Here is a 25,721-nt window from a genome sequence, read left to right as displayed (position 1 = left end):
ATGGGAATGAATTTCAACCTAATTAAAATATGTTACACTTTCCGCACCAGCCACATTGGCTTATGCTAAAGGCAACCTTCCCGGGCTCGTATCGCTATCGATCGTCTCAGGAGGCTCTAGGTGGGAAAGCAAAAATCAGCTTACCTTTACGATCGCTTGGAAATGGTGGAAATTGCCTGTTATTCAATGTGTGTAATGATTTCAGTGCGTTTATGTTTTTTTTTGTGCAGGCTCATTTTTGCATATTTAATCTACACATGACTTACCGGTGTGTCATTTCTTAAGTGGTTAGTTTCTTATATGTATTTTTCAATTTTTTTCCTTCTATCCTTTTTTGCAGCTTCTTCCACGTTCTATCTGCAAATCGCTGGCATCCTCGTCGTGTCCGGTTGCGCTGCAAGCCGTTTTTTTTCTACGATCGCATTGCGTTGAACAGCTGCGCCTGGAAGTGTCTCATTAAGGAAGGAGGAACGACCAAACAAACCAAAATGTGCTTCCCTTGCGCGCGGGCCGTTCGATTCTGATCGATCCACATCACGCGCACCTGAGCCCCTGTGTTTGTGGGGCTGTGTTGCAACACATCGACGACAGAATGGCGAACCCGTGCTTCGATCCTGCCACCGCACCGTACCCAGCCACCGTGTGCATCCATCTGTGGCCCCGGGAGGCGTAAAGTTTTCCAACGCCAACGGCACGCATCCGCAGCAGAAGGAGCAGCAGCAGCAGCAGCAGCAGCAAACAGCACCGACAGAAACCCCTACGGCTGTGACACGGTAATTGAAAATTCAAAACGAACCCCAACACGTACACGACGCGAGTGGTGTTACCGGCAGAGAGCTGTCCCGCATCTAAACCTACACACGCCCGGGTACGGTGCTGCGTCTGGTGCACCCGGGTCGGGGCGATTTTGTTGTTTGGCGTCTACAGCCGAAGGCCACTCTCCTGGTGGGCCTCGACACCCTTCCCGAAAACCCGCCAACCGGAGGAATGACGAATTTAAACAAGCTCAAGGTGGTCGTCATTGGCAGCGCCAAAGTGGGCAAATCGGGTAAGTGTATGTGTGTGTGTGTGTGTGAAGGGGGGGGGCTTCAAGGGATCGAGCGTAAATTTTTATGCTTATTGTTATGGTTATTGCGAATTTGAATGCATTTCTGGTGTGTTCAGGCAGGCTGGGGGGGGGGGGGGGGGGGGTCTCGGTGAACTTGTTGGGCGTCTTCTTCCATCTACTTCGTCACTCGTTTGCATTCGTCTCATCGGCAATCGTGGTTAGAGAAATTGCGATTAGCCTATTTTAGGTTTGATCTCGGGACCGACCTAACCGACGGACGGGGACTTCGGGTGCACTGTGTCGCCGGTGCCACATGTCAACCCACATCGGACGATGCATTTCAAGAGCGCGTGCAGTTGGACGACAAGCCGCATTAGGGCATTCGGGAAGGTTGTTTCTTCCTCTCCCTTGCTTCTACATGATCGGAGATACTTGAAATTGTAATAACCTAATTACCGATGAACAGGTGCTTCCGTTGAAGAAACTTCTTTCGCCGGGAGTCGTTGGAGTGGACAGAAGTGTAAGGGGACGGGGATCAGCGAAAGCCCAATGACTGAAGGTTTGCGTGATGGAAAGGTATTTAAATTAATTTCATTGGAATCGTTTAGAAGCAAATGGGTAATTTGAGCTTTCTCTTGGCGGAGATCTATTTGACATGTTTGCAAACAAGTTGGATTCTAACCATAAATCCACTTTCTTCGATTCACAAATAAGCAGAGCAATGCGCTGGCTCAACACTGAAACGAATCATTAACTTTATCTGTCATCGTTTCTTTAAAAAAAGGTTTGCAGAACAAAATGATCTTAAAGAAAAGAGAATAAAAAAGATGACGTACATTCCCAATTGAAATTTGATACACAAAAGATAAGATATTTTAAGTTATAGCATTACCAAATTGTATAATGGTAAATCGGGATTTTATTTCGAGAGGATTCTAAAATCATTTTGTGGTTTTGGACCGGATGTAGCACAAAAACCAAAAAAAAAAATCAAATTATTAATAATGAATAAGGAATATTACAAATCACAAGAAACTAGATAAATTTAATTTCATCAAGCGTTGATCACAAAAATAAATAGATAAATAAGAGTTTCACTCGTCAGTATAAGCTGCGCATCCTTTGTTTTGGAACATCTACACTTGTGCTAGGATCAACAATGCTGTTAATCATTCTTAAAAGTAGATCAGAATTAAATGAATGTAATCGAAATAACAAAGTTTAAATTTCAAATTCACGTTTTTATCAAAGTTAAGGTTCTAAGACACGATCATGTTCTAAAAATTCCCACAAAATACTTTGTTTTTCAAAGTTCTTAAATCATATAACTCTTACAAAAAAGTCATTAGAGAAGTGATGAAGATGATAGAAAAAAACAAACAATGATGATTCAAATTGACGACTTTTGAAATTAAAACAAAAGCACTGTTTATGATGCCTCACCAATTTGTTTTTATCGCTCGATACCAACTAAAAAGCCAACGCAACTTTCCATTCTGATCTTGAACCCTATCTATCGATCGTAATCATCCACATTCTTCGTCCACGGTGCATCAAACCTTGAACTGGATCGGTGTCAAACGACGATCACCCTTGTGCCCCAAAATCAGTATCAGTAAAACGCCGGCGATCGATCGGCCGGCAGCTCATTAGACGTGAGCAGTGAAACCGATTTCACCAAACACACCCGCCGAAACAAAAACGGCAACGGTTTTCGACCGATGACCGATGCACGTTCGTGTTCCGTTTTCGGTCGCAACGTGCACGTGACTGCACCGCCACAACCACCGACTGTCCGCGTTGACGCTATCGCACACGCATTATCTTTATCGGACAATCGCGGGCGGGTTGGGTTGGTGAAAACTGGACGAACGAATGATGACGACGGGCTCACGATGCAGCCAAAACGGTTCGATTATTCGAAGCGTGATAAATCGTAATTAATAATTCGAGCCCCTTTCACGAGCCAACGTCAATGGTGTGGCTATGGTGTGCGGGTGGAAACACGAGGAAGTAGCTAAAGACCCAATAAAAGGGTTGGTGGGTGGTTTGTGACTCCGGGTGCCGGCGAAGGCAGGAGAAGCGATGCGGGACAATATTCAATGCATTTCGTTCAACTTCGACCTACATACGGGGACGGTGTACGGCCAGTTCGATCGCTTGGACATGAGGTCTTTATCAACCACCGTGCGAAAGCGAACGGTTGGACCTGCTGCATTAAAACACTGAAAGGAAATGCATCACCATGCGCACCATCTCCGTGTGTGTGTTTTTGTATGCGCGTGAGTGCATGTGTTGAATGGTTATTTATTTCACTTTTTCAGCATCAGCGACCAGGGTAGTAACGGTGGTCGATAATAAAGAGATCTGTTGGGTGATTTTTCTTTCATCAAGAGAAATGAGGTGTCCCGAAGCGATCGTCGAGTTTTTGGGGTGCAGCATGGTGATCTTGTGCACCGTTTGCCAAATAGCAGGACTGCCCTGCCCTGCCCAGGCACAATGGTGAGATAAATAGCGTCCGATTGTGCCGTTCGAGCTGGGGCTAGTTCACGAAAGTCAAACTGTTACAAATTGTGTACACAGACAGCCCTTTCTTCAGGGATTCAATCGTGTTTGGAACGCTGGGACTGGAGGTATGGAAGGTGTAGGTGAAATAAAATGAATTGAAATTATCTTTTGTGATGCATCACTTACAGAGCCGGACAGTCAGTCAGTCAGTCAGTGTTGCAGGACCTTCCAGCCATTGGTTAACGGTGCCTTGAAGGGCGAAGTTAGTTATGGCACACCACGACACGAAGCAGCGACAAACAATGCATCGTTTCTAACTGAATATCGCTGCAGACGATAACATTGTTCGCCGAGGTGCGTGTCCTTTATGGTTTTAAGACGAAAAACGTAATCCATGATTTAAGCAAAAGTATATTTTTTACTACACAGAGGCATGCGTGACGTGGAGCTATTTTATGAACATTATTAGTCAAGATCGTGGAATTATCAGGCACCGGGTTACGGCACCAAGAGCAAAGATTGCACGATCTCTTGCAACTGGCTGCACAGTTTGTAGCACTGCACAATCTCCAGACGGGTGCGTTCCAGCACGGTTTGAAACGAACTCAATCAGGGGACTCCAATTCCTAAAAGGAAATCATGTCGCCACAGATCAAAACAACTTCGACTGATTCGGCTGATACTGCTGATGCGGGAGAACTTCTCCAACACGTCATCGGCATGCTCATGCGGGGTGCGGAGGTATCGTGTCAACAGGGCTCTGACCAAACCACCAAGCTCCATAAACGTTCACAGCAGAGCCGTGGTGCAACGAGAACCACGATTTGCCGTACTTACTTGTTGGGAAGCATCTTGAGGTTCCCTTTTTCGAGAACGCTCCATTTCACAATCCCAATCCCCTTGTCCCGCCGTGCAGTCTGTCGGGTGTCGGGTGCACACGACTGTCCTTAACGGGCAGCGCAATCCAAAACTCGTTCCAAGCGCACCGTTCCATCGATTGCGGCGTACAACACCGGCAGATCACTCTTCCATCACAGTTTGATGCTTATGCTTCTCACCTTGAAGGCCATCGCGTTCGCTCGAGTCGGGTTGGGAAACCTTATGGGATGAAAACTATGTTTGTTTGTGTGTGTGTGCGTGTGTGTGTAAATGCGTGTGATTGTATAGAGTAATGCACTACTAATGGTACGCTTTACATTCCACAGCCGTCACGGTGCGTTATCTCACGAAGCGTTACATCGGGGAGTACAGCTCGGCGAGAGGTAAGTCTAGCGCAGCAGGAAGATTCCATCCAGAACCGATTTCATCGCACCATTCTTTCGTTTGCTTTTTCCCCTTTTTGTTGCAGACTTCCTGTACCGGCATAGTGTCACCTATGACAATATTACGACCGAGGTGGAAATTATGGACACTTCCCGGTGTGATGTACGTAGGATCCGTGCTGTTACGATGGAGCGTTTCGGCTAACATTGTGTGTAATTTGTACCTTTTCCAGAAGCGGGGCTGCTTGTACGAACATCTCCGCTGGGGAGACGCATTCGTGGTCGTGTACTCAATCTGTGATAAGGCAAGCTTCGAGGAGGCGGCCGACTATCTGCAGCAGCTGACCAAGCTGAAACTGCCCTCCTACTACACGCTCCTGCTGCTGGGCAACAAAAGTGATCTCGATCATGCGAGGTAAGCGGAGCTGATCCACCACAAATCCTTACTTTCCCGATACATGACTAACTCTATTTCGCTACTTGCAGGGAAATCTCGGTTAATGACGGACAGGAGCTCTCGTTCCGCTACTCCTGCCAGTTCTACGAGGTATCGGCGGCGGAAAATTTTGCCGGCGTTTCGCTCGCCTTCCATTCGCTGATCCGCGAGGCCCGCTCGACCCAGCTATTTCGGGCGCTGCCGATGCGAAGGAAGCTGGGCGTCAACAGTGTATCGAAAGCGCTCGGGAACATTTTTGGCAAGAACAGCAAGGGCGAGCGGAAGAAACGACCCTCGCTTAGCATATGACAGCCACCGGCTAATGCTGGGACCAGGGACACCAAGCACCATCGACATCCGAGCCTGCCTTAAGCGGGGTTGCATTTCTTTCTTTTTTCGTTTTAATTTTTTTATTTTTACTGATTGCACGATGTACATATACATATTTGTAACAGAATTAGCTTCTATGTTACTACCTATGTTAGATGCTAGATCAAGTGTAAAGAATAGTGAGTAATAAGCAACTGTGACACCAATGCAGCCATTCCTGAGGGGACTATACCCTTGTTTTTAGTAAGTTAGTGAGTTTTTTTTTACATTACATGCAACAGTGCTAGATTCAAAGTACTAAATTTAAATCTTTCCGGGCAAACGGTGAGCATGTTTCGAACAGCAGTTGTATTACGTTCCTATCAGATCAGTTCCGTAGGATAAGACACACGGATTGCCTAACAAATATTGTAAAGAAAAGTAAAATAAAACCCAAGTAGAACAAAGATATCTAAACCTTTTTCATTGAGCTTTTAAGGTTACATGAGTAAAACAGTCCCTCGTTCGAAATCGCTTGTTGGTTTTGATGTAAGATCCTATTGAGAAAATAAAAAATTGGGATATAAATATGAATTGCTGTCTACCAGAATATGAATATAAATATCGACATTCATAACGATCTGCAAGTGCAACGAGTATCCGGAATTGGATTCGGAACTGGAATCGATTTTGCTTCGGAAACTTCTAATTTCAATTCTAGAGCTGGTTCTGATTCCGGAGTCAATTTCAATTGCAAAGTTGATTGCGATATCCGGGTCGATTTCGATTCTCAAGCCAATTTTGATATCGGGACAGATTAAAAAATTGATTCCATAAAATTCTAGATCTACTCTGCGGAATCGATTGAAACTAGAAGTTCCGATTCCAAGCTTTTACCGCTAGCACAGACAATAATAATTTTTGTACAATAATAGCGAGTGTACCGCCAGACCGGCCCAATGGTGACTGATGCATACTAAAAATAGCAAAAGGCAGCGAAAATTTTCCACCAACAATCATCCCAAACAGCCAAAATTGCCATCAATTGAGCACACGCCACATGCCATCTATTGAGCAAACCAGTGAAGCTATGGAGCTTTCTTTTTTTCTATGGATATTCGATTTTCCAATCATTTAAATTTAATCTCTGGCGCTTGTTAAGTTCCATTATGAACCATACACATCAGGCTAACCAGCCGCAAGGTTCCAAAGAGTACCGAGTGCTTATTAAAAAGCGCCACAGTTCCGCAAAGTACCGTTTCTTAATCGCCCAAATAGTTAGCTCGTACTTTATAGCTGATTTAGGGCTGTTTAACGAAAAATCGTTCCGATGTCTTACTTTGTGGCTGATTAAGAGATGGACGGTACTTTGCGGAACTATGGAGCTTTTTAACAGGCACATGGTACTCTCAGAAACCTTTTAGCTGATTAGCCTGATGTGTATGGTTCACGATGGAACTTGAAGGCTTGTTAAGAAAGCGTACCGAACTTGGTGGAACTTTATAGCTTTTTAATGCATGACATCGGTACGAGGTGGCCCTTGTCAAAGTGTCAAAGACTGGTGCCGTCAATCGTCTCGTTTCTGCTGCCCAAGCTAAATAAGTTAACTGAAGAAGGGATTTTGAGTGAAGTGATTGTGATTGTACAGTAAATTGTGAAACATTTCGTGTAGTTTATGAATATAAAAGATTTAAAAATATACAGATGCACACAAACAAAACAAAACCTCTTGTTTATTTCATCGATGACGCTTGCTTGAAAATAGAACGCAATGAAAAATAATCCCTAGTACTTTGGCATAAGGAATCTGCTTAAGCGCTGTTGAAAAGACCCACCTGGAACTTTGATGCCGTTTATCTACTGCAAAAGGCTAATTCCAGCAGCGATCTTTAGCATGCCAAAATTAGCTGCTTAAGCAAGCAGCTGGTTATTTGGGCAGTCAGAAAGTACGACATCGGCACGATTTTTTGTTAAACAGCCTCAAATCAGCTATAACGTATCTCTGGGACAGCTTAAATTTCAATTTTTGTAATTTTGGCCAAATTCTACGTCATTTCGCACACTGTCCAAAACAATGCAGCTACAAATTGCTACATGGGAAGACATATTTATTCTATACTTTTGCATTAAATCCTTTATTAAAGAGAAATGTGTCAGAAAATTAATAAAAAAATAATGTCCACACAATTTTCAAGCGGCAAGCACCTAAAACAAACAAAATTTAAGAAAATTATTTTTAAATTTTTAATTAACCAATTTGACGTTTTCGGTGGCGACCATTGTGCGTGTTGGCGTTTCTTGTGGCCGCTAGCCAAACTACAGCGTCGAGAGAAAATAAAATATGGCGAAAAAATCTGCTGGCGGTCCAAACGCGGTAGCTCCGTATTAATGGTAAAGTTTATCTGACAAAAAGTGATTGTGAGTGTATTTAACGTGTCGCCAGCGGTAGAGTAAACCGCAAGCTACAGAAAACGTCCGTCCATCCGTTCGTTGTCCGTCGCGAAAATGGAGCCACCGACGGCAGAAGCGGTGCTGCAAGGCGTTTTCACCCTGTACAACGATCCGAACAATGTGGAAAAGGAGAAAGCCTCCAAGTGGTTGGAAGAATTCCAGAAATCGGTAAGTGCTGCTGGCCGTGACTGTTTGCAGCTCGCCGCGGAGCTTTGGCCGGGTAATACGTGCACCGTCAAGGTCTGTGTGAAGGAACTCTCTCGCGCACAATCAGCATCATAACCTCAAAGAACGGTTTGTTCTGGAACATTTCTGATCGAATGGTTTCCCAACGTCTTGCCTCGCACTGGGTACCGCGACCGCGCCGCAGCTGTGACGCGACTCGTTTGCGGATGAAGCACAGCGCCGTGCCGTACCTTGCGAATGGTGGGCAAACGATGTGCCGCCCTGTTATACGTGTGTGCCTAATGCCAAACACGTAAATCGGAACGCTTTCCCTGCGCATCTGGTGAAGGTCACGGTGGTGTTGTGATTTTCCGTTTTCCGAGGGGGGATTTCCTTGTATGTTCCTTGTTCCGGTGATGGGCAGAAAAAAATGCGACGTTGCAGCGTTTTGCAGATGGAAAGCAAAATTTACATTTTTGCGCTCTGGTTTCGTTTTAGATTCATTCCTGGAAGATAGCGGATGAGCTGCTGCGGCAAAAACATGATCTTAATTCCTGCACATTTGCGGCGCAGACGATGCGTAACAAGATACAGAACAGCTTTCACGAGTTGCCAGAATCGGCCCACGAATCCCTGCGGCAGTCCCTGCTGGAGCATCTCAGCCACATAACGATCGAGACGAAATCGGTCATCGTGACGCAGCTGTCGCTGGCGCTGGCCGATCTGGCACTGCTCATGTCTTCCTGGCAGAAGCCGGTCGCCACGCTACTGCAGCGCTTCTCCAGCAACGCGAACATGATGTACGCACTGATCGAGCTGCTGACGCTGATCCCGGAGGAGGTGAATTCGCGCCACCTGCGACTCGGCGCGAACAGGCGGAAAGAGATACTGATCGACCTGGAGGCCGACTCGACGCTGGTCAGCGAATATTTAACCGTCTGTCTCGTGAACGGCAACGAGAACGAGCTGCTCCGCTCGAAGATACTGAAGTGTTTTACCTCCTGGGTGCAGATCAACGCATTTAAGCTGCCCGAAATCAGCGACAGCATGATCATCGTGTACTGCTTCCAGCTGCTTAGCAGCGGCACCACCAGCCCGGATCTCCACGAGGCCGCCACCGACAGTCTCTGCTCGCTGCTGCACTGCATGGAGCTGAACAACTCGCGCGGCGGGCTGGACGAGAAGCTGTTCGGCGGCATCATGTGCCTGGAGGAGGCGTACAACATGTCGGTCGCGCAAGAAGATCTGGACAAGTCGATGAATCTGTGCCGGCTGTTCACGGTGCTGGTGGAGAGCAATCTGACGCGGATGGTGGCCTTATCGGACGACGAGGCGCCCCACTACTCGGTCAAGTCGCTCGATCTGGTGCTGAACTGCGTCGGCCACTACGATTACGAGGTGGCCGAAATTACGTTCAACATGTGGTACCGGCTGAGCGAGGATCTGTACCAGCGGAACAACTATCAGCTTACGGCGCACTTCAAGCCGTACGTGGAGCGTCTAATCGCGGCCCTGTACAAACACTCGCAGCTCGACCCGGACCATGATGGGCTGGTAGAGGAGGGCGGATCTTTCAAGGTATGGATCGAACTCAACGGCGTGCAGTGTTGCGATGGGCGAAGAAACGAACCGATTGATGATTGTTTTCGTCGATTTTTTAGGATTTCCGATCGAAGGTTTCAGAAATAATTAAGGACGTCATATTTATCGTCAGCTCGATCAGCTGTTTCAAGCAGATGTTCGTCGTACTGCAGTCCCCGAACGTGTCGTGGGAGTCGAGCGAAGCGGCACTGTTCATCATGCAAAACGTGGCGCGCAACATTCTGCCGTAAGTAGCGACAGACGCCTCCCTAGGCCTCGCGCTTTAGTGTTGGATAGGGTTGCGGTTTGTTTTTTAGGCCCCTGCCACTGCTACTTGGTCTAAAGCTTATTATCCGTACCGGACTGTAGCGCTCCGGTACAGCCAATAGCGCAGCAGCACACGGTAGTTCCGTGCCGTGCCGTGCCTCGGCCGTACGGAAGTACCGTTTGCGGCTCGCTGTGGTCCCGATAATAAGAGCGTAGAACGAGCGAAGTGCAAGCGTGCGGCGATAATGTTTTGATAACTTAGTGTTGTAGTAGACGCATGTGTAACTGTTGAACCAACCTTTTGTACCTAGCCAATTTGAACTGAGCAGCATAACTACTTTCCTTTACTCCTTTTCCCCCAACCACTGCTCGAAAAACGAACACCACACCCGCAACCATGAACCGCCGCTGCCGCTGCCGCTGGCGAATGGAAATCGGACACAATTTTAATGTACTTTTGCGATTTGTGTTATTTGCATCTTCTAGAGAGATAATGGAATTGGGAGAGCGTGAGATACCAACGTCGCGGTTCAACCAGCTTTGGTGATTAAAATGAAATGCTCGTAGACATGGTTTAAGGGTTACAAATGGTTTTCTATTTTCTCTCTCTTCCCCTCTCTCCCTCCCACCCCCCGCCCCGGTTCCGTTGTAGTGAGGAGAGCGAGGTCGTGCCGAAGGTGGTCGAGGCGATACTGAACCTGCCGGAAAACTGCCACATCGCGATCCGCTACACATCGATCAGCATTCTGGGCGAGCTGTGCGACTGGATCGACTCGAACCCGGAAACGCTCCAGCCGGTGCTGAACTTCCTGCTGTTCGCGCTGCAGCAGAAGAACGGGCTGGCATCGGCGGCCGCCAACTCGCTGCAGCTGATCTGCTCCACGTGCAAGAAGCATATGGTCGGCCACATTAGCGGACTGATGGAGATAGCGCGCTGCCTGGACAGCTTCGACATCCAGTCGGAGTCGGCGATCGGGCTGCTGAAGGGCATCTCCATCATCATAGGGCGTCTGCCGCCGGCCCAGCTTACGCCCGCCATGCAGGAGCTGTGCAGCTTCCAGGTGGAGGCGCTCAGCCGCCTCGCGAACGGCGACGACGACGGGCTGGACGGGAAGAAGAGCCGCTCCGATCCGGCCTTCTGGCTGGACCGGTTAGCCTCCATCTACCGGCACGTCAGCCCGACCGTGCGCAACAACGAGGTGAACCCGTGCGCGTTCGTCATCGTCAACAACTGGAACGTGTTGTCGCGCGCGCTCGAGCGGTACAAGAACGATTCGAAGATCATGGAACGCATCGTGCGCTGCATCCGGTACGCCATACGGTGTATTGGGAAGCAGGCGATGCCGATACTGGAACCGCTGGTGAAGCAGATCATCACCATCTACTCCGGCCACAATCACAGCTGCCTGCTGTACCTGGGCAGCATACTGGTGGATGAGTTCGCGTACGAGGAGGGCTGCACCCAGGGCCTGCTCAACATGCTGCAGGCGTTCATCGAGCCAACGTTCGGCGTGCTGCAGATGGAGAACGGGCTCAAGAACCACCCGGACATGGTGGACGATTTCTTCCGCCTGGCGACGCGCTTCATACAGCGCGCTCCGCTCCAGTTCCTGCAGTCCCCGCTCGTGACACCGATCATACAGTGCGGGCTGTTGGCGTGCACGCTCGATCACCGCGAGGCCAACATATCTGTGATGCGGTTCTTCTGCAGCCTGCTGCGCCACGATCGGGCGAACGATCTGGAACCGATGGTGCAGTCGATACTGGCATCGCACGGCGAAGCGCTCATCATGAATCTGCTGTACGCGTCCGTCTTCTGCCTGCACTCGAACATGCTGTCGGACGTGGCGGAGGTATTTGTCGAAATTAAGCAGCACAGCCCGCACCAGCTGGAGGAGCACGTAAAAAGGCGGTCGACTCGCTGCCGAAGAAGAACAGCGGTGGCTCCGTAACGGTAACGCACGAGCAGATGGTGCAATTCGTAACCAACGTGGTCAAGTAAGTGAAGTGCGCGGTGCGATAGAGGGAGAGAGAGCGCGCGAGCTAACGAAGAATACGCGCCGAAAGAGGCTGAAGGCGGTGTCCTAATCGGGGTAATTTGTTTGTCTCTTTCAGCTCCCAGACGGCGAGAGCCACGACGCAAGCACTGCAAGACTTTGCGCGGTTATATCGATAGACAACGGAGAAGGCGGCGAAACAGTTGTCTGGCAGTTAGCTCTAATTGATACGTGTAACTGACTACAGTTTGTTATTAGTGACGAAGTGCGAAAAACACACCCTGTACATACATTAACTCCCCATTCAAACGGTAGTGCGTTCGTGACGTATAGGATTTCCGGCTCGAACGGAAGAACACAGTTTTTAAGTGATCGCGATGGAAGAAACGAACACTTACACGAGAAGAAGAAGGATAAAAAGAAGAAGGAAGAGGAAGACACAAGGATGTGTAGCCGGGGCCCGTCTCCGGTCGTCGCGTCGGCAGCGGTTTGTTGCGTGCAAAGTTAGGCGTTTCGCTGTATGTACAGACAACATATGGCCGCGAAAATTTAAATGTGTGCGATAATCGCACGAAAGATATTAATTAAAAGCATATTTGAAATAATTAACGAATTCAATTGTAATATCGCAATTGCCCTCCCCCAACTCCCTGTTGTGTACGCAAATCGTGAAGCGAACATAAATAACGATGAACCAAGAGAAACAGTGTACTAGTGCTCTTCTAACACCAACGCCACAACCATCCACCATCAAGCCACCAACGATCCTTCTGTAAGCCGTTCTTTGCCGGTCCCCGTTTCCGAACGAAGCGCCGACGATATGCTCTCCTGCGGGTCGTTCTTATTCGGCGTCTTGCCCGTGTGTCGGGTGCTGCTAGTAAAACGAATTTGACGACGGAGGAGGGAACATGTATAGTGTCCCTTACTACGTAGATTCCCATTAACGGTCGAAAGCAATTAGTTTTGTCCAAGAGCGAAGTAGAGAGAGAATTAAATTAAGTCCTCTTTTGTTTGCCCACCTTGTTAGCCCCACGATTGGCGCCAAGTAGTTGATATCTCTAGAGTAAATATGAATTATTTCGCTCTCTACCGGATGAGTTTGAACTGTGATATGTTGTGCACTGATGCATTAAACATAGCTCGGCGTGGTAAAGGATATCTTAAAAAAAAAACAACCAACACTAGTTACAATATACTTGATCAATGAAAAATTACTGATGCTTTTGTTTTCATTCATCCCCCTTCCATCCCAACGGCAAATTTAATGGTAGCATTTTCGAATTGGATTGCGAAAGCGGTAAGTTCGAAAATTGTAACGGATATTTTTTGACAGCCGCCCCATGACAGATGCAGCAGCTGACTTTGACGTACCAGTTTGCCGGGCAAACAAAACAACAACAACAGTGTAGTTTGGTGCTTGCGACCGGTGGCCGGTGTTGCGAAATAGAACGATGCTTCGGTTACGAATATTTTACCGCACTATGTGCCAGAAGATAGTGAAAGAAAACACTAGCCCGGATGCTGCTCGAATATACGCGCCGCACATTGGTAAGGATTGGAGGACGGAAGAAGCTCAATAAATGGTAACCTCTCTACTTGACTCTACCTGTAGGAGCGGAATACAGAGTGGTTCACAAATGGTTGCTAAACAATCCTGCCCTGCTGGAGCTGGATCGGGAGGAAACGATCCGGAAGCTGAGCTACCTCAAGTACGTTTACATAACCCCGGACGAGATCCTGGAGCAGCCGCACGTGCTTTTCAACCATCTGATTACGCTCGAAAACCGTACCACAATCTTGCGCGAGTGTGGGCTGGTGGAGGGCCTCACGCTGAATGCCATCGGAAACTATCTGAAGCTGATACGCAAAAGCATTGTGATGCTAAAGCGCAACTACCTGATTCCGAAGGATTTGGATATGTACGAGCAGCTGAAGCGACAGTTCGAGTGCCCGGTAGAGCCGAAGCTGCGCTGGGATGACGGCACGCGGCTGCAGGATATGCGCATCGCGTTCTTCAACGAATTCCTTACCAAGCGGCTTGACTTTGGCCCGACCGAGCTGGAAAAGCTGTGGAAATCGTACTCGAAAATCAAGCACAAAAGCTTCGGCCACACACAGCGCGTCGTCGATATACTGCAGTACGATTACCAGTTCAGCCGGGACAAGCTGATCGCCAACATGTTTCTGCTGCATGCCGATCCGGAAAATTTGCTCCGCTTCCCGGTGGAGATACCGACGATCGGGGGTGTCGAGCTGAAGCAGGTGGTGGCGAAGTATCCCAAGATCATGATGGTCAACTATGAGTCGGTGAAGCGAGTGATGGGCATTTTAAAACAGCTCGACATACCGGACGGCGAGGTGTTGAAATGTTTGTCCGTGTTTACGCTGTCGTCGAAAACGATAGAATATCGGCTGGAGCGGTTGATGAGCGTGAAAGAGTTCGAGGTGCTAACGAAGCATCCGCGGGTGCTGAAGTTGATCCAGTACCACACGAAAGCGGCAATACGGCTGGACTATCTGCAGCAGCTGAAAGTGCGCTGTGCCTCGCTGGATGTGCTGTCGAGCAATTCGCAAAACTTTGAAAGGTATTCAAAAGCTTCCGCAAATGCAGGACGTTTGGAGGATAGTTATTTTTAATGCATTTTTCTTCTTCAAAGGTATGTCCGCGAAGGATGCGATCGTACGAAGGGTAAAGATACGGGCCACGTGCTGAGACACATCTTCAAGGAGCGGGGTGATGCCGCATTGCAAAAGATAAAGCGTCATCCGAACTGGTTCCATGTGCCGGTACTGCAAATGCAGGAAACAGTGGATACGTTGCTAAAGAAGAAGTTTACGCTGGACGATATCTTCAATAACGTTCACATCCTGCTCTATCCACTGTATGTAGCCGTTTGTTGGATGCTACAGTCAGACGACCGTCAGCAATAATTTAAATGTATTATTTTTTCCACAGGAATCGAATTGAGGAGAAACTTACCGCACTGGAAAGCGGCGATCCAAAGCTGCAAGAGGAAATGGGCGTGGAGCTGTACAGAGCGGACAAAACGCAACTGTTGGCGTTGGCGCTGTACCTGGTGGAGCTGGAATTCCACTTCACCGGCGATGGTGTGTGGCCGGAGCAGGTTCAGCAAAGCGATTCCAGCTCAACCATCAACGTGGAGCTGCCGAGCAGTTTAAGTGGTGAGTATAAGTTTGGCAAAAAGCCTTCGAATGCAAACAGTTCCTCTTGATAGTATCGGAAGACGGGGCTGTTTGTAGCTTCGCAAACAGTTACAGAGGATCGAACAGTTTGATGTAAGAGATTTGAGCATCTGTAAAGCGATGAGTTACTTTCAAAACAAATGTGTATAATACAGAGTTTTCTAAGGTTTTTTTGTTCTTTCCCGAGCATTGTTGGTTGCTTCCCGTATATTTTAGTGAGTTTCCACGATTTTATGGGTGTGTCCCAGAATTTTTTGGTTCAATTTTATAATACCATGGGATAATACCATTAAATTTATGGAAAACGATGAATAAATCGTGAGACGACCTGAAAAAACTGGAACTAATCAATAAATCATGGGAAACCCTTTAATTAGAGGTAGGTGAGAAGGGTGGAAATGTTTGAGTATTTAAAACTACTATTTGATAACATATACTCTTCAAACAAGAATTTGTAGTTTGATCTTTAGATAGCTTATTTCGAACTTTATCAGAGTTTTATTTAACCGAAAAAGCCATATTACTACATTTAAAAACAAATCCTAACATCTACTGTAAAAATGTTGCATTTGTGTTAGTTGCTCTTAAATAGGTTACATAGGAAAAAGTATCGATATGTTATTTGTAAGAAAATGTGTTGATTGTAGTGGTTGTATTATTTGAAAGGCTTGTGAAAAATGGAGTACACTTGTTTTATTTGCAATTTTGAAAGAAACATGCGAAGATCGGCTACGTGTTATTCAGGGATGAGGAATCTTTTTTAAGCAGCGGGCCACATGCATGAGGAACTCATCTTGGCGAGCCACCTGATAAATATTTTCGATAAACTATTAAATATGATTAGAAAATGTGGTCGCTATTCAATACAATGATGCTTACAACTAACCCTTTTAAAGAAGCTCGGTAGTTCAAGTGATGATGATATGATGAGGAATAATCTATATATTTTTTAAATATTTTATACTTCATCGGAGATCATCAATATTTGTTACGCATCGCTCCCCTCACTCAGTTTTCCTAATGCAATCAATATGCAATGACTAACTATCAACCTTTAGCAATGTTGTATCTTGATACGCTAGAACTAATCAAATATTCAATTAGAGTGTTGAAAAGTTTTGATCATTTATCCTTTTTGGCATTCAAACTTTTTATATGTTATTTTTTATTATTAATTCTGTTAGGTTATGAAGGCCTGATTTCTAGTTTTCTGTTTGATAGCGTGCATAATTTAAATTAAAAATAAAATTAAACAACTTCTGGTAAACAATGAATTATTTTTAAATGAAATGCAACAATGTATTAGCAACGTTCGGAGGGGCAAAAAAATCGCATAAATTAATAACTCACTGCATATAATTGTTTGATCAAACATGTTACTGCGGTACATCGTTTTGAATGAAAACAAACAAACGATCTTATCGCGATTGGACAATCGTGGATGAATAATTTGCTACTGGGGAACGGTACATCCAAAATAATCCGATTTAACGGTGCAGCACGCAGCTTTTTGTGACACCAGCACCACTGTTCACGATAATCGGTTGTTGCATCGGTTGCATGTGCCGCTTGAAATGATGGGAGCTAGTAGAGCGTTTAAATTATACAAACAAAAACAATGACCTACCATTGCAGTGAAGTGCAAGCTTTGTTGCGCCTAGTTTTCCAGGAAACACGGCAGCATGTGCAATAGAATATGCATTTTGCGCACTGCCATTTCGCGTAGAGAGGTGCTTGCTGCGTACCTTTTACACCACAGTGGGCGTTTGTCACAGTGCTTTGATTTTATTAATTTCCTATCGGCATAGTGTTTCCCTTCATCCTTTGAACATGCGTTTGCACACATACACACACACACACACACACACACACACACACACACATGCGAAACAGCATGGATACGGATTTCGCAATGCGTCAGGCATTCGTCGAATCGAGATGACAAGAATTGCGTCTCATGTTCACGGTCTGGCACCGTTTCAACACATCGCCAATGTTGTAGTGATTGCAGCCTAGTCGGTGCGTTTGTGAATATTGTGCTCCATTACGGAAAGTATTGTATCCCTGTTTTTCCCCGTATCCTCCTTCCTTTTATCGCGGGCGAATTGCAGCGCACGGAAAGGGAAAAAGAGTGAGTGTCGAATGCAATCGACAAAGATAAAAGGCATAGTTTAACTGCCAAGGTGTGAACGTGCACCACGTGGCTTTACAGGTGACAATTTAAATGAAAGCGGCTCCCATTGCGTTCCCATTTCCATTCCACAAAAAAAATGTAGTACAGAAATGTAGTGGTTTTTTCTTTTTGCACGAACTCTGCGTAGCGCGTAAAACGAGAATCGTCACACACAAAAATATATATCACAGTGCGTGCGTGTTGAATTGTTTCTGTCTGTTATTTCAAACCGATGGGAATGCGAAAGGGATCAGCCAATTTGGCAATAAAGGTGGCATTGTTGACACCACTATTAAAACGTGTGATTTTAGCCACGAGCGAAAGGCTGGTGAAACAAGTCCTTCCATTCGAATCACACGCTTTTTTAATGTTTGTGCAATCGCTGCGCACAAATGGAAGTACTTAGAATTTATGTGCTTTTGCGCTGTTACGTTTATTCGTTTCATGTTTTCAATTAAGCGTGAATAATTCGACTAAACTAAATAAACGTTCACAATGAAGAATAATATTGTAAATTGATTGTGATTAGATGCAAATGGATGTAATCCTTTACTCTTTTTTACCATTATGTTTTTGGGGAAGGCCGGTCTCGTAGTACAGTCGTCTACTCGTACGACTTAACAACATACCCGTCATGGGTTCAATCCCCAAATAGACCGCGCCGCCATACGTAGGACTGACTATCCTGCTATGGGGGAAATCAATTAGTCACTGAAAGCCAAGCCCACAAGTGGGTACAGGCAGGCCTTGACCGACATCGGTTGTTGAGCCAAAAGAAGAAGAAGAAGTTTTTGGGAAAAAATAGCCAAATGTGCTGCAAAATGCATATTGCATAGATTACTATCATAGTGCAAAATATGTCTGATAAGAATGTCGTTCGATTGCATAGAACATTCGAACCTGGGTAAAACTAGCATCTAACATAACAACGCCGTTCTCGTGGTACAGTTGTCAACTCGTACGACTTAATAAACATGCCTGTCATGGGTCCAAGCCCCGAAAGGACCGTGCCCCCATACGTAGGGACTTGACTATCCTGCTTATAGTAACCATAATTCACTGAAAGACAAGCACACTTCACTAGTGAGTACAGGCAGGCATTCATCGTCAGTGATTGTGTTGTGCCAAAGACGAACAACATAACAACTTTTTTTTTTACAACAACAAGTATATTTTTTTAAATTAAAATGTGTTTTGAATTTTTAGAGATCGTAATGAACTGATATCTGCATATCTCTTTCGCGACATTTACCACGTTATAAGGTTCATAATAATTCTAGATCCTTGGTAATACTTGGTATCGGAATCTAGTTAATACTGCACAGTGGTCATTATAGTTGTATTTCTTCTTTGCATGATTATAGATGTTGTTGACCGATTGTGCCTTTTTTGAGTCCAATTGCTGTGTTTCCCCTCCCCACTGTATACACAAATGTTAATATGCTTTATATACATAACAGGGTTTTCATAGTCAATTCGATATAGAAAACTAGTTATCGGTTTTCGTCAAGTGTGACTCTGGCGTCGTAAACCCTCAATATTAGTGATAAATAATTTTTTTAAGATTAAATTTAATAACTGTGTGAACATTACTCCTTTTTTATATATAATTCACGTTTAAAATTTGTTTACTTCTGCGTATTTATCGATTGCAATCTTTTAGCTAAACTGCAATTTATTTTGCATTTTACGATTGTTATAATATTTCCATCCATTTCCATACCAAAACGGTGCTATTAGCATTCCTTTACACATAAAATCCTTCCAAAGCGATGTACACTGTTGCACACATACATCCGCTTAGTTAACACGATCACAGGATGATGCTTTTACCTTCATCCCGCGCGCTAAGCGTCCGCTCCTCAATAACACATCACTTTGGAAAACCGCACACATTGTCCACGTGTCACAAATCCGCCCGGTAAGTTGAGCATCGGGTTTTTTTTTGCGGGAAGCTTGCAATAAAATCAACATAAGCGCAAAGGCCTCCTGCCCCTTGTTTGACCCGTATTGGGGCAGGCAAATATCGGTATATTCCGTCAAAAAGACCTTTCGTATTTTTTGTTGGTTGTTCAATCGCTAAGGGTTTATGAATAAACTATCAGTTGAAAGGCTGATCATGTAAAAGTTGTTTGAATATGAAGGGGACCGAGAAGGTGGAGCTCTTTTCGTTCTCACCCTCACCATGTGCAAACGTATTTGCTTTTTCTCGCGTTTGCTCGCCGTTTTGTTCGTAGTCGTCGTCGTCTGGCGAAATCACATGGTATCGAACAAACCGTCTGCGCGGCCAGGATGTGCTGCGCAAAGCCAATAGCCAATAAGCCTATCGGGCGAATGTCTCCATTGGTGCTCGTGTGCTTATGTCATGCATGGGAAATTCAAAACACTCTCAAACCGTCATACACACACACGCACACCGAAATGTAACAAATAGTGACCGGAAATGGATGAAAATGGAAATTGTGTATTCGTTGTTCGGGCTGGCGTGTGGAGTGTTTCCCGCGAAACCGTGGCCGCAAAGCATATCATAGGGTGGGGGAGTGGGTTGGGATACCGAAGGAGCTGTGGGAGGAGTGCCAACAGTATCCTGTCGAAAGAACGCGCATATGAACGCAATGGAACGCGCGCCGCAACTACACTCACTACTAAACCCGGCACACACCGATCGCGCGACAACGCTGTGCGAAGAAAAGGAAAAAAATAATTGATTTGTATGCAAATGTGAAATTTCATCAGAGCTGGGTAGCCTCTCGGGCATTCTAGCAACTTGTTCTACCCATCCCTACCGACCAACAACCGGTGGACGAAGTTTGATGCTTGGTTTTGGTTTGCTAACTTTTTTCTTTTATTTCCGTTGTTTTTTTTTTTTGAATTCGTTCCACTTTGCATGGTTTCTTCTCATATTCGAAGTATTAGCTGACTTTTTTTTTTCGTCGGCCACATTTGCATTTGCCGTCAGTACAGTACACTACACACATACTCGTTGCAAATTGTTCCTTTTTAGAGGTCCAGCCGAACGTTACCTTTTCGAAACAGAAGCAAAAGAAAACAAGCTGTAGTAGTGCGCCCAGCAGGAGCCGATGCGCTGGAAACAAGTAATACGAGCGCATTCATATCGGCATGGTGGCGGCCGTGGCCAGCGTATTCGAATATTGTGCTGGGAAACGATAAGCGTAATACCGTCAGGATACAAGTGTGTGTGTGTGTATGACAAGGTAGGTCGAGCTTTCCAGCAGTAGGTCGGTAACAATATTGCGGACCATTCTGTTGCTGCTTCTGCTATTGCTACTACATACTATCTGTGAAAAAAGCGGAAAAGGCCAGGGGTCGGCAAACTTCTCTAGAAAAAGGATAATCACATTGAAGGAATTGATAAATATTTAGGCCAGTTTTCTAAAAGATTTTTTTTCCATTTTAAGTTCCTATATAGTTCCACTAGCAATAAAAACCCTGGTGATGTTTTGCAAGACAAAATAACTCTGCTGGTTGAAGGTTAAATAAATAACCGATAATGCAATTCATTATACGAATGTATTATGCCATTTTAAAATGAATTCGGCAAACGATACGCGTCTGTTTTGCATAAAAGTCACAAATGGTAGGCAAACACAATTTCAATTTATTCCAAACAATATACAAAGACGACAAGAGATGTCCAAACTCAATAGAACTTGTTGTGTTTTTATTCATTTTCAAAATCCAATCATTTCCAAGATGTGGTTCTATTTTACAATTTCAACGTGAGAAAAAACTACATTCCTAATCATGTGAAAACTAATTGAAAGTATTTCAAAATAGACAAGACATGAATGGTTACATAGATGATCAAGTTGTACTTTGGTACAGGAATTTTGTAATCTTTGCTATAAGTAAATTATATCTTAGTCAAAGTGTATTAAAACTTAATCTTGTACAATAGCTGGTCTTGGCTACAAGTTTATGAAGTAAATAGTAGTTTTTAGTTGGTTCGTTTTTAAAAATCTGAAACAGGATATTATCCTATAATCTTCAAAGTTCAATTTCTTAACGTTCCATAATCCAAGTTTCAAGTGCACACTTTCTTACTTTCTTGAAAATTTGATTTGAGACTTCCATTATTTAAGTTTCCTTTTTCATTACTCTACTTCTGTTCTTATATTAACCGTTTCTGTTAAACGTTTCCGGTTGTTGAAAGCATGTATTCTTAATTCATACAAAATTGTAATGGACAAGGTGACTCGTCACTCTCTGTACCGCTTCATTTCCAATCCGTAAAATCCCTATTCAACATTATCAAATGAATGTGAAGTGTATACCGAACAACCAATGACAGATCATTCGAGTTTCGATTGTTGTTATTATTGAAATGTATTTTACTTACTTACTTATCCGGCGCTACAACCGCGCTGCGGTCTATACCTGCCTCAGGAGTGTCCGAAACCGCTAACGGTCTCGCGCCCTCGTCTGCTAGTCCTTTAAAACGACCTTAATGGCGGACGCCTCCACGCCATCTTGTCACCTCAATTTGGGCCTACCACGCCTTCTCTGTCCTTGTGGACGGCCTAAAAGTATTCTACGGGCTGGGTTTTATATGATACTTTGTACAACAGTGAGGTCGCCGTACATCTCGTATTGTTTGTCGTCAGTGCACATTGTCATAACAAAAAAAAAAAAAAACGCTAAAATTCGTGGCTGATTTCAAAAACTTTCATTGAAAAAACGTGTTGTTTATAAAAAAAACTAGGTTTCGCCAAAACATATTATAAATTACAAAAAATCTGAAATTTGTAGTAAAATATATGTGAGAATCAGTTTAACACCAAAAGAAGAAGATGGGTGGCTTTCGTTCAGTTCACTTTATTTTTCTCCAATTCGCACGTCCTTCACCTTCGACATTTCGCGTTCAACTGATCTCCTCACCCAGTAGCGCGCGGCTTAAATTCCCTCCTTCGCTCAATCGGCGCTCGCCACGATATCGCTTTCTCTTTTCCCTACTTCACATATATACTTTGGCCCATTATCCGTGCTATTCGAATATCTGGGCGAGATCGAGTAATGTAATATACTGCAAACAGTTTAAGTAACTCGCGTCGAACGTTTTATTATTTCATATCTATTCAATGTTATTATTAGGTTTGAAACAAATACGGTTGAATGCTGTATATCTGTTCTCAATGGGACTTGGTTATATTTACGTCCTGGCGATTTTAAACAAAATTGTAAAGCTTGGTAAACCTCCTTTTTGTTAATTTTTGTTTTTACACATCATACCGCCGTCCTATTCAAATTTCGATTTGCAAGCCTCGCTGGCGGATTTGTGTCGATCCCTGGCCATGCACGGTGTCCCCCCGGTGCGTTCGATGTACCGAATAAGTCCAATTTGTACCCATCGGCGTACGGGAGTGTGATATTAAACGGTTGGCATAGCTAGGTTCGGTTTTCGTTCCCGGGAAACGAAACCGGAGGTGGCAGGGGGCAGTTTAGGGACATTGAAAATATTGCCAGATTAGGCAAAAAGCCATCATGTTCTGGTGTCGCGTACCGCGGGCGCATTTACAAAAGCGCCAGCTCCAAAAGCCGACCGTGGTGGTGTGTAGCCCAGTAGTAGTCCCGTGAACACCACATTTGAACGATGTGGGCCTGCAACTCGAACGTCATCGCCGCACAAATTGCTGGATGGCAGCCGAACGACGGCAGCACGGTCTGTTGCACTCATTTCGGCACAATTGGTGGCTGTGAAAGATGTCCTAAAGCAAAGTGGAACCACCTCACTCGCCCACTTTTGCTTGGACAGGCATACAGATCAGGCCCACGACTGCTGAGCCTATTTGGGCCCTGCCCCTGGAGCATTTTGTTTTTTTTTTGGTTTGTTGTTCGTTCTCTAAAATAGCCCCGAAATGATCAAAATGGAGTGAAATTTGTTTCAAGTACAGCACACCGTGTGTACCTTTTAGGCCGATTGATTTAATGGCACCCTGCGCTCCTTTCACTCGTTGGCTGAATGGCCTGCACATGCTTAAACTATTTCCTGTCCATTTGGCTCACAAGCGTGCTTAGGGCCACTTTCTCGCGTACATGGGCCGCACTGCCCTAATGATCGGGTATGCATGTTGAATGATGACGTTGATTGGGGAACGAGTCGCCTTTGGCTGGCGGAAGAGCCTCCTAACCCCGGCTCGGTTAGGAGTCAGCACCAGCGAATGGGGGAAATTTTGCTTCCGGTCTCGATATCACCTCCTACGTCGTGCCGGAATGAACGTACGCTTAGCTTCTATCGGTGGACGGAAGCTATCGATCCTTGGTACGTCGTCATGGTAGTATGCGATGCCTGCTTCCTGTGTGGCTGTGTGCGTGTGCACTTATGCTGACCGTGTGCACAATTATCAGCTGACACAAGCATGTCAGCGTATTGAACACAGACCGATCATCAATATCCAGCAATAGGGCGTGCGCGTTAGGACGATGGGCCGTACGTTCGTCGCCAATGCCGCGCAAGTTAGATATAATGCAATTTTGTCAACCCATTATATTCCCTCCCCGACGACGACAACGACGGTATTTGCCGCCCCGGTAGGAGTATTTTGTTTTCCACCAAAGCAATATGTGCCCTGCAGGGAGCGTGCCATGTGTGGTGTGTGGTAATTTTGTGCTAAAACAAATTAAATCTTAAACCGATATTTGATACACAGAGTCGATCGGGGACACACTCGGTCGATGATTGCGACCCTCGTCCAAAGGTTCGGTACATGCTGCTGCTGCTGCTGCGTTGGAAGTATGCGTTTCAATTAGCGTTGCCTCGCATGTGTGCCAGTGGGGTCGATGGGTGCTGCTGCCGGACAGTCTAGTCAGCGCAGTTTCGGCGAACCGTTGCGAGCTAAATTTGAATTTGGTGGTTTTAGCCATTTGGCCGGACCACCAGCCTGTCCAAAGTTCCGCTAGTGCACCGCTTTCAGTTTCGCTAATGAGGGCACTTTTCCAGCGGCCGGACCGTTTGTTCGATGGGTGCCATGGTTTGTCTTTGGACTGCTGCGTGTGTCAATCCCGGGAAACTGGCAGTGGCACACACTTGCACTGATACTGAGAGCTCGATAGTGAGTGATCACTGGCCGGGCATTGTGTCGTGCGGCAGAGGTCCCGTTCCCGGGTGTACGGCAAGCCCGGTTTCGATGTGATGTGGTTTTCGGACGGCTTAACACGGGAATTAGGTTTTGGTCAATGGGTGCAGGGGAGAGGGAGAAGGTTAGCGAACGCTGCATGCAAAGGTGTTTGTTGTAGTATTTTTTCCCGGGAATTCTCGGAAGCATTCGTGCAGAACTGTTGCAGAGGTATCCGGGTACTAAAGCCCACCCCAGCCCGGGTTCTGTTCCGGGTGGGTTGAAAAACAAACTAAGCCGCCGTTCGACGACAATTGCCACAATGCGCGATTTAATTGAACTCTGCCAATTTTCTATCGCTTCGACGGGGAAATTTAATTTCCGGCCAATAAATTAAGGCAACAATACAGCATGGCGTTGGGCGGGGGGCGCGGGACAGGTCACTGGTTCGCTGCTCCTGCCCTTTTCTGGCGTGGTGGAAATTAATGAAAATTCGTGCGCACGGAAAGAGTTGGGAAATGAGGGCCAGATTTCGGAGGAGCGAACGGCAATCAGTTTCGTTACGAAAGATTCGCCCCCGGGATTTTCATTTTATTGGCAAGTGATACGGAAAGTGTCACCGATGACTAATCGCGTTCGATTTGTGCTAGCGACGTTGAATAATCGAATAATGATAATTGTCCATTATCTCGAGGGTGAAAGTCGGTGTGTGTGTATATTTGTATTGCGCGTAACTACAAATTGGTTGCGCTTCGGCAGGACGGAAGGGTTGGAAAGCTTTGAAGTTTTTTATTTGGAATTTAGAGATTATTTGGGATCATATCGATTATATTGAGAGCAATGAACTGTCACTTTTGAAATCCAATCGTACTTTTAATATAAGTTTCGGAGATAATTTTAGGATTGATTGAAGGAATAGTGATCAATTACTTTGACAGGCGCATAATATTTCGCCGTAATTGAACGGTTCTAACTGGAACGGTCGTTCGGTGTGCAATCTTGCCGTTGTTTTTTCCTGAGACTGTATACACTTTGTCAGGGATCAACTTAAAACAAAACTTATGAAGTATAGATTAAAGGGAAACATACCTGGGTGAGAAAGTAATTTGATATAAGTTTTTTTTCTTTCTTAAAGATGTTGGTAAATGACATAGAGGCGTCTATAAAATACCCGAATAGACCGTGCCCCCATACGTAGGACTGACTATCCTGCTATGGTAACAATAAGTTAAAGAAAACCAAGCTCA

At 45.4% G+C, this 25,721-nt stretch overlaps 3 protein-coding genes across 4 annotated transcripts in view; all 3 read left to right on the top strand.

Moving 5' to 3' along the window:
- Positions 1–6,094, top strand: part of LOC120895930 (ras-related and estrogen-regulated growth inhibitor-like) — a 50,369-nt gene extending 44,275 nt beyond the window's left edge. For both annotated transcript variants that reach the window (XM_040299670.1, XM_040299669.1), the window contains exons 2-6: positions 341–1,048; positions 4,762–4,818; positions 4,905–4,981; positions 5,052–5,233; positions 5,305–6,094. In XM_040299670.1, the coding sequence (XP_040155604.1) occupies positions 988–1,048; positions 4,762–4,818; positions 4,905–4,981; positions 5,052–5,233; positions 5,305–5,563 (636 nt within the window). In that variant the 5' untranslated portion in view covers positions 341–987 and the 3' untranslated portion in view covers positions 5,564–6,094. The remainder of the gene's footprint in view (positions 1–340; positions 1,049–4,761; positions 4,819–4,904; positions 4,982–5,051; positions 5,234–5,304) is intronic.
- A 1,774-nt stretch (positions 6,095–7,868) lies between these two features.
- LOC120893740 (transportin-3) lies at positions 7,869–12,728 on the top strand. The gene is given in 6 exon segments (XM_040295812.1): positions 7,869–8,182; positions 8,678–9,757; positions 9,841–10,007; positions 10,680–11,923; positions 11,926–12,025; positions 12,143–12,728. Coding segments are annotated over 6 exon segments (2,766 nt in total). The 5' UTR covers positions 7,869–8,068; the 3' UTR covers positions 12,204–12,728.
- Positions 12,729–13,337: 609 nt separating this feature from the next.
- Positions 13,338–15,910, top strand: LOC120893741 (transcription termination factor 5, mitochondrial). The gene is made up of 4 exons (XM_040295813.1): positions 13,338–13,572; positions 13,637–14,609; positions 14,682–14,906; positions 14,981–15,910. The coding sequence occupies exons 1-4, from the start codon at positions 13,476–13,478 to the stop codon at positions 15,255–15,257; spliced, it is 1,572 nt and encodes a 523-aa protein (XP_040151747.1). The 5' UTR covers positions 13,338–13,475; the 3' UTR covers positions 15,258–15,910.
- Positions 15,911–25,721: the final 9,811 nt, after the last annotated feature.

This window comes from Anopheles arabiensis, chromosome 2, assembly GCF_016920715.1.
Source record: "Anopheles arabiensis isolate DONGOLA chromosome 2, AaraD3, whole genome shotgun sequence".
Taxonomy (NCBI): domain Eukaryota; kingdom Metazoa; phylum Arthropoda; class Insecta; order Diptera; family Culicidae; genus Anopheles; species Anopheles arabiensis.
The sequence above is the reverse complement of the archived record's forward strand: the minus strand, read 5'-3'. Positions and strand labels throughout refer to the sequence as shown.

What these genes read in the sequence shown, in the direction of transcription:
- LOC120893741 (XM_040295813.1), top strand. Translation starts at nt 13,476, where the DNA reads ATGCTTCGGTTACGAATATTTTACCGCACTATGTGCCAGAAGATAGTG. An exon ending in AATTCGCAAAACTTTGAAAG is followed by an intron (nt 14,610 to 14,681) that starts GTATTCAAAAGC and finishes TCTTCTTCAAAG; the next exon opens with GTATGTCCGCGAAGGATGCG. An exon ending in CACATCCTGCTCTATCCACT is followed by an intron (nt 14,907 to 14,980) that starts GTATGTAGCCGT and finishes TTTTTTCCACAG; the next exon opens with GAATCGAATTGAGGAGAAAC.